Genomic DNA, 17,496 nt, shown 5'->3' on the forward strand with positions numbered 1-17,496 from the left:
CGCCGACTTAGCGAGAAGCTTCTTCGGCGATACTTCGGGCCATACAAGGTGCTTCGACGTCTCGGCACTCTAGACTACATAGTCATCCCGGACGACATTACGAACTCTCAACGGCGCCGTGCACGACCTGAAGTCGTCCATGTCGTGCGCCTTAAGCCGTTTTATACGTGTTAGCAAACCTTAGGACTCTGCTTTTTTTTTCCCTTTATCATTGTAGTTTATTTGTGTATGCACTTTTTTGTCCCCTTCCACATTTTGTTACATGCACCGGGACGATGCTTTTTCAGAGGGGGGCAATGCCGCGTGCTTCTTTTATTATTTTAATCTAACAAGTCCGTTGCATGCGTAGCCGCTGCCTTGCACAAGCAGCGCCCTAATGTCTGGGAACCTTCAAGGGTATGTTAGAATCTTCTTATAGGCTTGAGCGTGCAAACGCGAACAGCTAAGATTATTCCGGAACTAACGCGGCCACTAGCGATAAGGCTCGAATGTTCGATGCTGCATGTATAAATGCCGGCGTGCCTTGCCACGGTTCAGTTTATCGACGGCCGACGTCCTGTTCGCCGCTATCAGTTCGAGTTTTCATTTCTCGGCCACAAGTTCGGCCAAATAAAGAGTTTCAAGCAAAACTTTAGTTTGGGCGAGCTGGTTCATCGTCGGACTTGTTTGGGGCAGCGCTAAAGAACACACGGACAAAGACACATAGTAGACGCCACGGGCGCTGACTTACAACTGAACTTTATTGCCTTTGCCAGTGCATTTATATGTGCCATAATCGCTCGTTGTGACAGCCACGTTTCCCAGAACTAACAAGCAGCGATAAACACCAATCTTAACAATCTGTTTAGCTATAGCAGAGGAATTTCACATGGAGCACGCGTGCAAGAAAAAAAAAACCAAAAAACAAAACAACAACAACAACAACAACATAGTAAAATAACAACTGGCGGACGCTTCGCATGTAAAGCATAAAACGATGAAAGATTACATGACAACAAAAGGGAAGTGCAAGTGAGAACCACGCTTAAATAAAACCTTTGAGATAATCAATCTCAGCGTCAGACAAAACGATTGAAGGCCTGCTAACGCAGTTGTCACCTGCCTTATGTATGAAAAAGGCTTCCATGATTTCGCGCTCAGTTTTATCTTTCGCTTTCTTGAGGAACTGTGTACGTTGAAAATCAGGGGTACAACCACAGCGTTTGCAGTGCTCACCCAGGAATCCTCCAGTTTGATTGCGCACGTTCAAATTATGCTCCCTAGCTCTCTCGTTAAAACATCGGCCGGTCTGACCGATGTAGCGGCGACCACAACTCAGGGGAATGCTGTAGACGACATTAAAAACGCACATTGTAAACTTGTTCCGGTGTTGCGTGACGCAAACACGTCGCTTCTTACTGTTAGTCAAGGCACACAACTTTGAGAGTTTGCATGGAGCGGAAAAAACAACCTGGACGTTGTGTTTCCTTGCTATTCGTTTAATGTTGTGCGACACTTGGTGTATATATGGGATGACCTTAACCGGCATGTCCGCTTTGTTAGGCTTGTCGTTTGCTTTCGAACGTTTAATATTTTGCAGGAGGGACTCACAAACGGCACTGATAAGTTCTGGGGGGTAACCCGCACGCTTTAGTCTCAGAACTTGGGCACAAAAACTTTCGGAAAGAGCATGACTGCAAGTCTTATTGAGGGCCGAGTTCAAGCAGTTCTTTGCGATACCGCGCTTGACAAGCTTCGAGTGAGCGCTACTGTGCGGTAGTAAGGCTTTTTTCGATCTTGGGTTGTATAACCAACAGATATGATGAACAGAAAAACGCAACCTAACATCCAAAAACTGAAGCTCATTGTTTACAGGCCTTTCGAAAGTAAACTTAAGACCTTGCCCTTCATTCTGGAATACACTGACAACATTACTAATCACTGCATCAAGGTCAGAAACATCTTTCAAAAGGACCAAAAAATCGTCAACGTACCTATAGATGCTTACAATGCGCGGGTCTTGCAACTTTGCTTGGATGCGACTTCCAACAACGGACAGAAAAATATCGCACAAGACTGGAGCGACCGCCGAACCTATACAGATTCCTTGTTTCTGTCCGTGTTTCTGTACGATGAACCAGCTCGCCCAAACCAAAGTTTTCCTAGAACATATTTCTTATACAATGGGCCCTGTCCTATCAAGTCTCTTCCGCTCGGATCCAGCTATTGTGTGTGCCAACCTGATCGCCGTTACGACGTGTCAATCCAGAATTGTGTCCCTCTGCATCAAGCACAAGCAAGTCCCTCAAGAAATTCAGATGTTATTTGGCGTCGTTCAGCCATCGTGGGGTCACTGCAAGTGTATTTGCAAGATACTAAAGTCTGAATATTGGAGGCAAGTGAGAATGTTTCAAGACTGGTTAAGAGTTCTTGTGCTAAACGGACAAGATCCTCTAAAGGAGTCTAGGCGACTTGATCAACTTAAGAAGCAGGTTGCCGTCTCTGTTGAGTTCTTGTGGCATCGCGCCTTGTCGAGCTTTCCGTCCCGGAAAAAGGAATCCTCTGTAAAGGAAAGCACCCTAACTGTACTCGGTGACGCTGTTATTCCCGAGGATGTCAGGGGCGTTCTGGAAAAGGGCCCTAAATTTAGCCACATGCCTCATGTACAGCGGCCGGGTTTGCTGGCTATGGTCCGACAGGTCGCTGATCGTTGCGGTGAACAATCGAAAGAAAGTGTTCAATGTCTCCAACGATGCAACAACTCGCAGAATTCGATGAAAAAGCCCCTAAATAAGGTTTCAAGGGCCTTAAATGAGCGTCAGCTTAGCCTTCTAGAGGCCGACAAAGAAGGAGGATTCGTCATAATGCCGAACGCTCTCTTTCAGGAGAAGGCCTTGTCGGCAATAAGGAAAAATTTCAAGCAGGTTTCGTTCCATCCTCGGAAACAGAAACGCCTCGCACTCCAAGCCCTCGATGATCTCAACCTTCAGAGCATCAGAGGACGAGCGAAGAAAGAAGAGAAGGCAGTCCTGGAAATATTTTTCACGGTAAAAACGCACAAACCTGAAGCCCCGTTTCGAGCCATTGTTTCCGAAAAAGCGACTTGGCAGCGTCTGGTTAGCGGCTACCTACAAACGCAGCTACAAGTACTGGTGAAAGACGACCCGTTCGTCATTAGGAAGTCATCTGATGTCGTCCAACTTTTACAAGGTTTGAACTGTGGCAATTTCAACGGGTTTTCAAGTGACATAGAAGATCTCTACTATTCTGTGCCGCATAAGGAATTGCTCGTGGCTATTCGCGAGAGGATCGAGGATCATGGTGAGCTCGCATTTTCAAGTGCCACTGGTGTTAATTGTGAACAATTTTTAGCATTGTTGGAACTGTATTTGGGTTCTACCGTGGTCGAGTTCAACAACGAATTCTACGTACAGAAACAAGGAATCTGTATAGGTTCGGCGGTCGCTCCAGTCTTGTGCGATATTTTTCTGTCCGTTGTTGGAAGTCGCATCCAAGCAAAGTTGCAAGACCCGCGCATTGTAAGCATCTATAGGTATGTTGACGATTTTTTGGTCCTTTTGAAAGATGTTTCTGACCTTGATGCAGTGATTAGTAATGTTGTCAGTGTATTCCAGAATGAAGGGCAAGGTCTTAAGTTTACTTTCGAAAGGCCTGTAAACAATGAGCTTCAGTTTTTGGATGTTAGGTTGCGTTTTTCTGTTCATCATATCTGTTGGTTATACAACCCAAGATCGAAAAAAGCCTTACTACCGCACAGTAGCGCTCACTCGAAGCTTGTCAAGCGCGGTATCGCAAAGAACTGCTTGAACTCGGCCCTCAATAAGACTTGCAGTCATGCTCTTTCCGAAAGTTTTTGTGCCCAAGTTCTGAGACTAAAGCGTGCGGGTTACCCCCCAGAACTTATCAGTGCCGTTTGTGAGTCCCTCCTGCAAAATATTAAACGTTCGAAAGCAAACGACAAGCCTAACAAAGCGGACATGCCGGTTAAGGTCATCCCATATATACACCAAGTGTCGCACAACATTAAACGAATAGCAAGGAAACACAACGTCCAGGTTGTTTTTTCCGCTCCATGCAAACTCTCAAAGTTGTGTGCCTTGACTAACAGTAAGAAGCGACGTGTTTGCGTCACGCAACACCGGAACAAGTTTACAATGTGCGTTTTTAATGTCGTCTACAGCATTCCCCTGAGTTGTGGTCGCCGCTACATCGGTCAGACCAGCCGATGTTTTAACGAGAGAGCTAGGGAGCATAATTTGAACGTGCGCAATCAAACTGGAGGATTCCTGGGTGAGCACTGCAAACGCTGTGGTTGTACCCCTGATTTTCAACGTACACAGTTCCTCAAGAAAGCGAAAGATAAAACTGAGCGCGAAATCATGGAAGCCTTTTTCATACATAAGGCAGGTGACAACTGCGTTAGCAGGCCTTCAATCGTTTTGTCTGACGCTGAGATTGATTATCTCAAAGGTTTTATTTAAGCGTGGTTCTCACTTGCACTTCCCTTTTGTTGTCATGTAATCTTTCATCGTTTTATGCTTTACATGCGAAGCGTCCGCCAGTTGTTATTTTACTATGTTGTTGTTGTTGTTGTTGTTTTGTTTTTTGGTTTTTTTTTTTCTTGCACGCGTGCTCCATGTGAAATTCCTCTGCTATAGCTAAACAGATTGTTAAGATTGGTGTTTATCGCTGCTTGTTAGTTCTGGGAAACGTGGCTGTCACAACGAGCGATTATGGCACATATAAATGCACTGGCAAAGGCAATAAAGTTCAGTTGTAAGTCAGCGCCCGTGGCGTCTACTATGTGTCTTTGTCCGTGTGTTCTTTAGCGCTGCCCCAAACAAGTCCGAAAGAGTTTCACCTTGACTGCTGCCTTCATCACCGTCACGACCCTGTGACAATATGCACCCCCTTGTGGTTATAATGTTATCGATTTGCACGTGTAAACCTCTGTTGTCATCAATTGCTTAATGCCAGCCATTGATACTCACTGGGTAACTGTGGATGGTCAGCACCTCTCCTTTTGTGTTCCTGCAGTGCAAACACAATGCTTGAGTGAGCCCTCTGGCACAGTTCTGCTTTGCATTTCTACACAGTCAAAAATATTGCTCAGAACAGAGGCAACAAGTTTGAAGGAATAATAATAACTCAGGGTCACTGAAAACCTCTACACTTGCAATGAAAGGACACAAGAAATGTGCTCTTTTAGCATAGGGCACCTGTTTTAAAATAACCTGCTGCCTGTCTGCAATAACAGCATATGCTATGTGTCCTTACTCGGCTCCTTTCGTTGTCCTCTTATTTCAAGTAATGTAGCTGACTGGGCTAGTTTGTTATTCATACTGAAGATAAACAGTGCAAAAAAAGCACGGCCACGAAAAGCAAACAAACAGCACAAGCGGTGACTTCCAACTGAATTTTTATTGACATGAAAGCGTCACGTAAGTATCTGCAGGAAGAGTTACAAAAAAAAAAGGAAGAAGAGGAAAAAGATGCGCTGACACGAAAACAGCAAAAAGCATTAACAACCACGGTGGCTTTCTGCGCAAACCCCCGCATTCTAAGAAACAGAGCTCCCTGTCAGACAGTGCAACTGATGGTTTGCTTACGCACCTGCTCCTTTCTCACACCATCTGAGCTGCCTCACTGATTATGCGCGCTTGCTCATCCCTCGTCATGTCGACATCTGTGGTCCCCTAAACTGCGGAGTGCACCCACACGTGCTCATGGGCATATGCCCAATAAAGTTCTTACATGAGCATGCCAATAACGTACTTTCTAATAGTAAAGAAGGCTTCCTGGCACTGCATGTGAGCACCTGTGGGTACACTCTGCAGTTTCAGGGGACCACAGATGTCGACATGATGAGGGATGAGCAAGCGCGCATAATCAGTGAGGCAGCTCAGATGGTGTGAGAAAGGAGCAGGTGCGTAAGCAAACCATCGGTTGCACTGTCTGACAGGGAGCTCTGTTTCTTAGAATGCGGGGGTTTGCGCAGAAGGCCATTGTGATTGTTAATGTTTTTTGCTGTTTTCGTGTCAGCGTATCTTTTTCCTGTTCTTTTTTTGTAACTCTTCCCGCAGATATTTATATGACATTTTCATGTCAATAAAAATTCAGTTGGAAGTCAGTGCTTGTGCTGTGTGCTTGCTTTTCGTGGCTGTGCTTTCTTGCGCAGTTTATCTTCACTTATTTCACGAGAGCATTCAGTGAATCGGCATCTACACCACCTCGGGTAATACTATGCACTTCCAAATGCTTTTGCATTTACAATGACCCTCAGTGATGAACCACTTGTGTCACACCGCTGTATGATAGCCACTGACTGCCTACACAGGTCGTGAACAGCCACAGAAAAAGCTGTCCTGTTTCATAGTTGAACCAAAATAAGGCTCCTCAGAACACAGCATGCACTCGACTAGCCTACTCATGTAATAATTACAGACATTTATGCACAATGAAAGTATTGTCTAAATTTTTGTAAGTAGAAAAGGGAAAACTTAGAAAGCACAAACGACGAAGACGAAACACATACAACAGGACTGGTGTTAAAAAAAGGGATCACCTCTATTGCATTCCTTTCAGCAAGTGCTGCTCTTTGTTGCTTTAATTTCTTAATGGCTTCATTGTGGGAAATTTCCTGCAAATAATAAGAAGGAAGGCTCTGGTCAGTGCATACTAGTGAAGCTGTTGGCTTAACAAAGCAGGTAACAGAAATAATCACTGCAATATGGCCTAGTTGGAATCGACTCACCTTGATACCTTGTGCTAAACAAAAAGGCACCGAACAAGACCTCTGTCCCCCTTTGTTTAGCGCAAAGTATCAACAGGAATAACCCACTTAATTATCCCCCATCTCCTTAAAGGGCCCCTGACAGCCGATTTTTCGTTTGTGACATTTATGTTGTAATAAGTAGGTCCATGTCTTGTAATCACGCAATGACACTGTAAATCTTCCAACGTGATGACTAATTAATGCTAGCAGCGTTAATTATGGTCATTTTTAGTGTAGGTTCAAAATGTGCACCGGAAGAGGATAAGAAACTAGCGCCGCGCCGCGGCGGTCGCGCCTCGGGGCACGCGTGATGACGTGCGCTCAGTACTGGGTGACGTCAGCCACGCGCTTGTTGAACTGCCAGTTGGAGAACACACACACGGAGAGCTCATGCTGCCTGCTGACACGTACCGAAGAAGGAGTAGGTCGGAGGAGCAAAGAGCAAACATGCTTCGCAATATACCACAGTGCACCACACATATTAGATGTGAAGCATCTTATAGCGGAGTTCAATCCGGTGGTGGTGGTGTGTGGCGTGACCACCCTTACTGCGCATGCGCAAGCCCTCTCCACACACCTCCTCTCCCTCTCCACTCCCCTTTCCCTCTCTTCCCTCCTCTCTCCCATCCCCTTCTCCACTTCCCATTTCCCCTACCCTCTCCCCTTTCCCCTCTCCCCTCTCCACTCCCCCTCTGAAACGCGGGCTCTACATGCCGAAGCGCTGCTTCGCATCGCCTCACGTCCCCTTTAGCGGGAGATGGTGTGATTTTTTTCTGTCTGTGACGTCGACAACACTTGCTTTACCTCTGCAACGTCACAAAGGGCCTACGTCTACGTCATACTAATGGTTATGTTGATAGGAGTTCAAATTTCAGATGAGCATTCAGGCTTATTTAAAAGCAAATAAAAATATCTTAAATGCAACGCTCGCCACTCATAATCGGTCAGAAGTGCCCCCGCATGCAGGACTATCAAACAACACAAGCATCTCGAGTTTCCAAATTCGGTGTCGGGTCCTTTAACTCTTTCCGGCACGGTGGTCACCCCCGGTAACCACCTTTTCTTCATTTTTTTTTCTCTTGAAGCACCAGCCACTCGTGTCAGATTTTATACGGCACATTTCTAAAGCTTTCAATATAGTGACAGAAATGATGCCACTTCGTTTGGGCTTCAACGTTACGGGTTACGTCTGTTTTCATCCCGCTGCCGTTGTCTTCAAGGTGCGCTACACGATGGACCCGAGATATTTTTACAGAAATGATAGTATGTCTGGTTCTTATTAAGTTGATAGCTTAGGTCAACACGTTGTATAAGTAGCTAATACCAAGGAATCCAGAAATGAAGAGCTGTACTCAGTCAGCACGGAGCACTGTGTGGCTGAAGTTGGTGATCACCTAGAGTGATCACCGTGCATGAAGGACCTTAGAAGGCTGGTAATATATTATTTTTGTGGCTACGCTGGCCTAGCCGAGCCAGTTTCGCGTGCCTCCTCAAGAGCCGTGCTGCGCATAAGCGAGGATCAGTGATGTCACACAGCTGGCGCATCAGGTTCTATATTTGTGCAGGTTCTCCCTGCACAAATATTAGAAGCGAGCGAGCTGGCCGACCACATTTAAATGCGCTCGTTGCGCTCCTCGCGCCATCTTGCTGGTAATGAAGAAACGCTTATAAGCGCCTGCCGTCTCCGAGTCCTGTTAGCGGTAAAGGGTGTGCATATAACGCTCGCCGTTAGCTACCTGAAGAATCTGCGCTCTGTGGCGTAGTGGTTAGCGCCACGCGCTGCGGAGAGAGAGGTCGCTGGTTCGATTGCGCGCTTCAGAAGCATTTTTCCGAATTATTTTTCTTTGGGACTTTTATATATATATATATACATACTTATACATATACGGTGCATGACGGCGGCGGCAAAAACCAGCCGAGACTGTCCATATAATTGCTATCGCAATAAAAAGAACTTTGACAACACCCTTCAGAACAACGCAAGTTCCGTTTTTGCCGGGCTGTGCTTCGCTAGAGCCCCTTGCTCCTGTGCACAGCAGCGCCGGCTGTTGGGCAGCGCGGGCATGCCAAGGTTACGTTATAAGGTCACTCTCGGCAGCGCCTCCTATATTTTTTTCAATGCCAGCCAGATGAGCCTAATCCGGCTGTTGACCACCCTCTCTTCTGGTCCTTTCCTACTTTCCCCAGTCGGCTAGTGTTCGCGCCTGCTTTGCGTTCATGGGGGAGAGTACCCTTCAAGTGGTGCCTCACAAAGGAAGTCAGAGGAGTTAATTTTTTGTTTAGTTGTGTTTTTATCCATGGAGCGGAGTCTTGCATCCCTCGTGATTACTACGTTGGGTGTCACGCTGGCTCACAAAGAAACTCGGTGTTGTAATATGGCGCACCTCCGTTCGTGGCGCTATCAACGGGGACACGTCACTGCGACGCTACTGCATGGGAGGACATTAATATGTGCCCCACGAGCGCTGTGCGGTGGTGGCAGTTTTACATTGAGCCACATAGGAAGGAGCACGAAGGAACAAATCTGAGAGACGCATGATGTAAGAGAGGGACGGCGTGTCTACCACAACAGCAGCATTGAGCGCTCAGACGCACGTGTGACACAAGTAGCCGTACCCTTTATGTGGCGTCTCACCACGGAAGCTCTCTGAACTAAGGCAGACCAACAGCTCCCATTGAGGAGCGAGCGTTTGCACTGACATTGAAAAAAATAGAGGAGGCATTGCTCTCGGAGGCGGGCGGTTTTAATTGCACTAATGGTAGGCGGACAAAATCAGCGCAAATGTAGATTCTTCTGATCACAATACACCAAAGAAACAATGTGAATAGGCTTCAGTATTTGCAGTTTAAACTGAAAGGAGAATGCAGTATTTTTTGTGAACTTCAATTTTAACCAACAGTGAAAGCCTGCCCCATAGTGAGGATAAGAGGGCTACCGTCTTATCCTCACTATGTGTATGTGCCGCCTGTAAGCAGTCTGAGGAAAGCAAGTTCCAATTTGTTCCTTTAGATTTTTCTTTTCTAGTGAAGATTGTATTGACTGAACTGTGAAGCTGGTGGCGTTCCAAAAAATCCACGACCACGGAAAGAACATGTGACACACTCACCCAAAAACCCTCCTGACCCACAGCTGACGCGCACCAAGGAAATAATAAATAAAACGAAATAAATTTTCACTCGCTTTCGGATCGGGGGACCCGGGTTCAAACCCCAGCCACAGAAAGAGCATTTATTTCATTTTATTTATTATTTCTGTGGCTGGGCTATGAACCTGGGTCCCGAAAGCGAGTGCCTTTACGACTAGGCCAAGCGCTCATGCTTGCCCAATGTGAACTTAACTGAAGCATACAAATGCGTTCTACCGACAATGCAAAAAAACAGTTGGGAAGCAGTACACTTGCTATGGCCGCTTCATTTAAATATTTCGTGTCGGTGGACTTTAAGCGATCTGCTAGATAATGCGTCAGGTTGATATCAGGAATTGCACATTTCAGGAAAATTTTAACTTTGAGAAAATTCAATTCCTAACCCGCATTTCCATGATCGCGTGATGGTCGTTTCATTGGGCCGTCATAGAGGCTGACGAATGCTGGAAATGAAAGACACCACGCTGACTCAGCCCAAAAACAGCGTTGGCTGCCATAAAACTGCGCGCTTAAGTTAGGAGGAAGCATTGCGCAATGTGAAAGAAAGAAAAGCCACAATAGGGGAGGGGCTCCTGAATTTTTTGGCATCTCTCTTCACTTTGATGTTCAGTGTCTGGTTCTTTTTTCCACAATGGCTTCTAAGGCTCCGTCATATAGGCAAAGTAATAGTTTTCTACATTGTTATCAATCGCAGTGAAAATTTTTATATATTGTTGTAATAGCTGTGCGCCGGCATAGTAATACGCAAAAATAATTCGACATTTATTTTACATCATACTTCAAATAGCATATGACGTATTCAATTGAAGCTAAAATGAACTTTTGAGTAAATGCATCAAATTCATAAACATCTAGGACCCAACAACACACAGTCACTCTCACTCCGTCGCACTGCCTCAGCGAATTTCGCCTTGTTATGATTGAGCACGTATTAAGATCTTTAAGTGGCCACAATTACAGTATGCTGCCGGCCTTTCCCCCGATGTTGAACAACTGAATCAATGAATGAAAAATGAAGTGAAGCCTTTCACGTATGTAGTAATTTACAACCACGTGGAGGGCAGTTAGGGGAGGGGTCCCTTTCTACATAGTCTGCACACTGTAAAAAGCAGTCTTCTATAGTGGTCACGACATCTAATTGTGTCCTAACAAGACTGCTTCTCTAAAACTTTATCGTATTTCACTTAAGGCATTTTCAATCGTGGCCAAGCCCAGTCATTACGGATCCCTCGACCATCATGCGCATTCAATGAATCAATCACGATCGAAAGGGCCCTATGTATGCAAGTACAATGCTGAAGAGAAGCGTCATAAAACTTAATAGACCGGATATTCACGAAGATATGCAAGTTGGCTTTCCTGAACGAAAACACTCATTCACAGAATGCTTTGCTCGCTCTGTCAGGGTGCGTACAGGTTCTTGAAATCCTTGAAAACCGTTGAATTTGAAAAATGTGTGTTTAAGGCCCTTGAAAGTCCTTGAATTTTTTCCTGTCCTTGAAAATCCTTGAATTTCCTGAGCAGTGCTCTCTCATATTGACACTGCAACCTCCTTAATGTGGTAGATCGTTGTGTCGACCTGACAAGTCCCCATTTCGGAAGCAGTAATGCGGCGCGAGCGCACATGGTTCCGTTTTGCCGAACCGCACCGGGAAAAAAAGTCAGTTCCACAGCGAGGGTGAAGCAGTGAATGCAATAGCAAGAAATTAGAATGTCACACGAAGAACGGCAAGCAACTTGATACTTGCAGCGTGTCGCTCAAGCACAAAGGACGCACGAAAAGAACACACAGGACGAGCGCGAACGAACAACTGTCACAGCTCAACACTTTCAGCGCGCTGCTTAAACACAAAGAAGGATGCTCGAAAAGAACGCACAGGTATACACTGGGCGAGTGTGAACTAGCAAATGTCACAGTTGTTACTTCTTTGTGTTTGAGATCACGCTGCACGTGTCAACTGTACACAAACCAACGTTCTTAGATATTTTTTTTGTTGAAAACTGCGGCGCGTGGAGCATGGCCTACGAGATTGTGCGCCGGCAGGTTTCTCTTCATCCGTCCCAATCACGCGGAGACAGCGTGATTTCAGAAGTGGGTGTGGCCGACCCCTCCTCCGCACCGCTCGCCACCGAGGCATCGCCGGACTTTCACAGACGGCTCCCTGGGCGCCGCCATATTCCCCTCTGGGCTGCACTTAACAGGCGTGACGCCCAAAAATGCACTGCCGAGGCTGTGATGTCAGCCTTTGCACTCCCGTGTGCAGCCCAGCATGGCGGCATTTTTTATATCCAAAAGTGCGCTGGGGAAGCCGCCGCACTTTTGGTGCGGCTTCAATGAAGAGAGGAAAAATGATTTCGTGCTACTATATGATCTTCCACTGAATTGGAAATGACAGCTAATTGTGTGCAGCAGTAATGACCGCGTTAGAAACCGCACAAAAACATAGTCGTGCATTTAACATGGTGTGTGCACAGCGGTGACATCAAAATGTCATCTCAGATGCGCAGAACGCCAGCAACGCATCAACGCAAGGTAACTGCTCAAATGCTCAGCTTAAGCAGAATGAGCACGTTACAAGGAAAGAAGGTCCAGCACGCGCTGAAGTGCGGCGCTAAGTGAATAAACCAAACTTGTGACTTAGCGTCAGTCATGCTTTCTTCTCGCGATGTCGCCACCGTCGCCGGGTCTGGCACGGCCAGACAGACCTGCGGCGAAGGCGAAATCTGTGCTTGCATAGCTTTCCAATCTCTCTAGCACAATGCTTCGCGTGTTCCTGATGGCTTCCTACGTTTCCCTTCCAAACTACATTTAAAAGAAACGTGAAAGTTTTTTGGTGCCTGCAAAATGGCGACCCCGCCACTAGCGCTCCTCGCAGGCGACGTCAAGTGCATACCTTTATTTATCTTTGTATAAGTGAAATTAAATTATGCTGAATGTTTTGAATATGTCGGGTGAACTTCACCAAGCTTATACTGGAGAGTTCAGTGTGGAGTTTTTTTTGTACTGTTTAGGACTTGCAAAGTGATCTAGGCTAGTCATTATTAGCACCATTGTGATATACATTTATCTTTATATAATTGAAACACTGCACTGGACGTTTTGAATATATTTGGGGAACTTCAAGCCTATACGAAGAAATCTCAACCGCTTTTGTAAGCATTCACTGCGTATTGTGATCTAGAGAAGTTATCAAGACTAGATGTTTTTGTTATGATTGTGGTATCGATTGATTTATTTCAAGTGCAATAAAATTAGTCATTTTTCAAAACTTGGCAGGGTTCTATTTGGTGTCGCAGAAGTCTGTTGCCAGACTTGGGGGTATTTGCCCCTGCAGTTCCAGCTTTCCCGTAAGGTTGCGGTGTAATCCGCTGCCAGGCACTTTGCCTGGCTTCGAGAGACGTTTCAACGCTATAGACATCGATGGTTTCCCACAAACGGGAGTACATTATTTTCCTGTTACTCAGTGAAAGCCCTCTGCGCCCTTCGGGCGCGGAAACCTAATCGTGGCTTCGCCCTCGCTTCGCGAGTGCGGCCATTTCGCTAACGCTCAATGGCCGGTTGGCAGGGTCTCCGTCACGCGCTACTGGCCGCTATCGCGGCCACGCGCTGTTTAGCCCGCGCGCCTGCCCCTTCGGGGCGGGCGTGCGTCCGTGCCAGCGTCCGTGGTGTGCCCGTGTCACTGCGGCGCACGTAACCCAGGAACTTTACACAGGAACTTTATGGGAAAGCTGAAACTGTAGGGGCAAATTTAGCCGCCAAATCTAGCGGCAGTCTGGCAACATTGACCCCCGAGTCTGGCCAAAGAGGCGTTGGTCTGGCCACGACCTACTGTACTCCTGACCTGCCCAGATATCGGGGGTCCTATGGGAGCGCGCCATAGAGTTTCGTAAAATTAACTAGAGGGGACTCTGGCGCTGCGATCGTTCAGCTACCATGGGAATGATGGGTAGTACACAAATTTGCCTGGTCTTCATGCTTGCGGCTTCAAACGTACTTGTGGTTTTGTTTATTGCTGTGTTTTGGCGTTCGTTTCGGATAAAAGAATAGACCGTTGTCAACTTCGTGACCAGGTTTGATTTGGTGAGACTATAAAAGTTAAAGTGGTGAAGTAAAACAGCTGACTTTTGTTGAACTTCGTTTTGCGACAAAGCGGATGCAGCCGACGCGGAGCCAAACGAAGCCGAAAGAACGAAGTTTAGACAAATTTGTGTACTACCCATCATTCCCATGCTGGCTGAAGCGTCATGCGTTGCAGCTCCCATAGACACTAGCGCCAGAGTTCCCTCTAGTAAGTATTGTAGGAAACTCTATGGAGCGCGCGTCCTCGCTCTCGTTCAACCGCTCGCCGTAGGTGGCGCTTCCTATAACCTGTTCGTCTGCTACTCTGCGACCGTTTGGACGGCGCTGGAGTAAGAACGCCTGTATTATGTGACGAACTGCCGGCATTATGTGACTGTTTCTACAAATTTAGACCGAGAGTCAAGTAAGCTATTCTGTGCGGTTAAGTATTTACTGCGCACTGGTTGACTAACGTGAGAAGCCGTAGACTTGCATAGTCTAGGACGGCTGTGTCCTTTTAGATGCAAAAAAAGTTCTAATTCACTTTCCGTATTTTTATTTCCGAAGTATTTTGCATTTATGAATAATAATTACACGATATGAGCGCTTTCCGCTGGCGAAACATCAACACGAGCGTTAAAGCTGACGTCAGCGAACAGGTGCTGACTAGCGCCACAACGCTCGTAGGTTACATCCCTAGCGGCAGGAGGTATGAACTAGAACGTGGGCGCTGGAGAGGGGACATCTGGGCAGGTCAGGAGTATAGACCGTTTTCACGGAGAGGAGGAGCGTAGCCTCGAACCGGTGTATTTTCACCGCTTTCTCTCTCTCCACCTCGGCCGACCGCTGCCGCTGGTGTGTGCGGAATCCCGAGTTTCGCACTGCGTGGTGCGTGAGAGGTCCGCGTGTTTCCATTTTTCGACGCGCTGAAGCAATTGTGCTGCCGCAAATCGAAATGTCGGACGAGAACAAGTCGACAAGCTACCACTGCGCTGTGTTTGGCTGCGGCAACAGCTACGGAAGCCTGAAAGACTGGCAGCCAAGGCATGCGAAGTGCACAGTGCTTTTAAATGACTTCGCTTCTCTCAGGTCGCACGCCTTCTTCTGCCGCAAACAGTATATTATATGTGCTGTCTTCAATTATGGCCACATTTTCCAGTCATCACACCAGCTTGTGATTGTGCTTGGGTGCTGGTACACTTCATCTGCACCAAAGAGAACCAATGTCAAGGCTGACGATTAATACACAAAATGTTTGGCCAAGAGTTGTTCTCTCATAACATCAACCTCTCTGATTCCTGTGCTACAGCGTATGATTTACAATGCCTCCGGCTAGAAAATGTTCCATCTTTGTGCGTCCAATTTCGAGGTTATCGAATTAGCACTTTCCAACCTACATGACAGAATGGCCTGCCGGACATGTGTGCTTTGGCGCAGGTACGCGTCTCTAACGTTTTGTCGAGAGCACGTTCTTTCTCGACTTGACAATTTTGTGACGATAACTAAGGTAGCGTTATGACAACCGCACCTTTTGTTTTCTTTTTTGCGCGGCAACCTGGGTGTCGTGAATAATCGACCCACGTTCGTTAAAGCCAGGTCGTTACCTGGACACGTGCGCTCGTCGTAATGCTTCTCAAATACTCGCCAGAAAACAGACTGACAATATTGTTACCAAGAGCGGGCGCCCTTTCGGCGTATCGTTAGTGGCGGCGGCTCGCGCCGAAGCGAACTTACGCCATGTCATGCTTCCAGATGTGCAACAGGCTTATGTTCATTTTATCATCGTGTTGTTTCTACGCCGAATTTTGAGCTCACCCGTCGTACATCTGTTTCTTATCCTGTGCGACGATCAGAGGCCACAAACTTTTCACTACGACGGTCACACGAATGAACACAGGCATCGGTGTTTGGGCTCCTGTCGTTCCATGAACATTGTATTGCGACGTGCTAAGCGAAACCAAATGGTCTGTTAGGGATTAGAGTAACGTTTAACTGGCATAATCACGGCACGGAAACCCGAGAGTCATCTTAAACACTAATGCGCGCAGCCGGACAATGGCCTACGCGTTCGCTCGTCTCCATTTACGTTTCTCCGATTACTTCGAGAGTTGTCCTAAATGTTAACCCTCTCTTATAGCGCATATTCCAAGAACCACACCGAGGTCAGCTATAACAAAACATACAAAGCAATTGCCAATTTACACACGCTGCTTAAGAACTGCATTGTCATTCTACTCATCGTCGGCGCTGCTGCGGGAACGTCTCGTCGGCCGCCGCTGCTTGCTGTTTCAGCCATTTTGAAGCTGACAGCTAAGCGATTATTTACCAGCGCCTTTACACTCGCGAAGCGTTCCTCTGTTTTGCCCGTGTACCGCGAAGAAAAGCAATACCTTGTGAACTGAGCGTATACGCTGCATACACCGCCACGGAACCCCACACACCGGAAGTGCGGCAAAACATCGAAGACGCTAGACGGCGCTGCGGCGGTGGCGAGCTTTAAAAATGGCAGCCTCCTTGTGAAATTGGTGTATAGTAGGTCGTGGGTCTGGCCAGGTCTGGCAACAGACTTCTGCGACACCAAACAGAACCCTGCCAAATTCCAACTTTGCTTGCCCCTTCGAGTCCTTGAAAAACATGCGACAGGTCCTGGAAAGTCCTTGAATATTCTTGAATTTTTGCTTTGGAAACCTGTATGAACCCCGATCTGTTCATCCGCATTCCACAAAGGCTTTTCAAAAATTGCTGTGCGGGAATGTCACGCCTCTGCGGTGGGGTGGAACTACTTTGTCAATTCAGGGACGAGACTAGCGAAAAATTAACACTGGCGCCACAGTACCTCTTGAGTTGGAGGTGAGGAACGTCGACCTCGCAGCCAAGCTAGAAAGAAACAACGACATGAAGACAAGGTGCCGACTGCACGCCGAGGTCGGCTCACCTTCCCACTCGGGGGGCATGTCCGCGCTGAAGTTGTCCTTCGTGCGCGGCTCGAACCAGCGCCTCGGCTTTCGCTTTCCTCGGCTGGGATCTGAAACGTAGTAGCTCAGCCGTGGCACCTTTCCACGGACAGAAAGACAGCTTACCGGCCGCTATTTCAAAATACTTGTTGCCGAAATGATCGCGACCAACCTCGCTGTGAGGACTCGCTTTTGTAGTAATGGATGACAGAAAATTTCTCCACATCCGCGCAATGACACCTCTGCCCGCACTTGACATGCTGCGCAGTTCTGATGAATAAGCTACCTTAGAAGAAAGAAATTTCGTATTCGCTACAGCAGATAAGTCGGCCAACGCGATGGTGATGGTATCAACATGCGGCCATGCGGCCCATGCTGGCGGAAGCAGCGGAACGGCGGAACCGCCGGAACCTGGCGGCAGTGCTGCCAACTTGCGGAGCCACTTTTTCTCTCTCTGGAGTGAAAAAATTCCCTAGATTTCGTTAGATTTCCGCGGAGAGCGGATTTTTGAAAACTGTGTTTGTGCTGTGGAAACTCAGTTCACTTTTATGACCTAATGGT

General features: G+C 47.1%; 1 protein-coding gene across 2 annotated transcripts in view; it reads right to left on the reverse strand.

The window, feature by feature from the left end:
* The window catches only part of LOC119404608 (NADH dehydrogenase [ubiquinone] 1 alpha subcomplex assembly factor 2), a 35,062-nt gene extending 17,739 nt beyond the window's left edge, over positions 1 to 17,323 (reverse strand). The window contains exons 1-6 of one of the 2 annotated variants that reach the window (XM_049418947.1): positions 17,299 to 17,323; positions 17,062 to 17,256; positions 16,917 to 17,006; positions 16,818 to 16,858; positions 6,566 to 6,640; positions 4,992 to 5,031 (exon numbers count right to left, since the gene is read on the reverse strand). In XM_049418947.1, coding sequence (XP_049274904.1) covers positions 4,992 to 5,031; positions 6,566 to 6,640; positions 16,818 to 16,858; positions 16,917 to 17,006; positions 17,062 to 17,194 — 379 coding nt within the window. In that variant the 5' untranslated portion in view covers positions 17,195 to 17,256; positions 17,299 to 17,323. Of the gene's footprint in view, positions 1 to 4,991; positions 5,032 to 6,565; positions 6,641 to 16,817; positions 16,859 to 16,916; positions 17,007 to 17,061; positions 17,257 to 17,298 lie in introns of those variants that run through there. The other variant, XM_037671167.2, reaches the window with a different exon arrangement.
* Positions 17,324 to 17,496: the final 173 nt, after the last annotated feature.

This window comes from Rhipicephalus sanguineus, chromosome 9 (assembly GCF_013339695.2).
Source record: "Rhipicephalus sanguineus isolate Rsan-2018 chromosome 9, BIME_Rsan_1.4, whole genome shotgun sequence".
In the NCBI taxonomy this organism is placed as follows: Eukaryota; Metazoa; Arthropoda; class Arachnida; order Ixodida; family Ixodidae; genus Rhipicephalus; species Rhipicephalus sanguineus.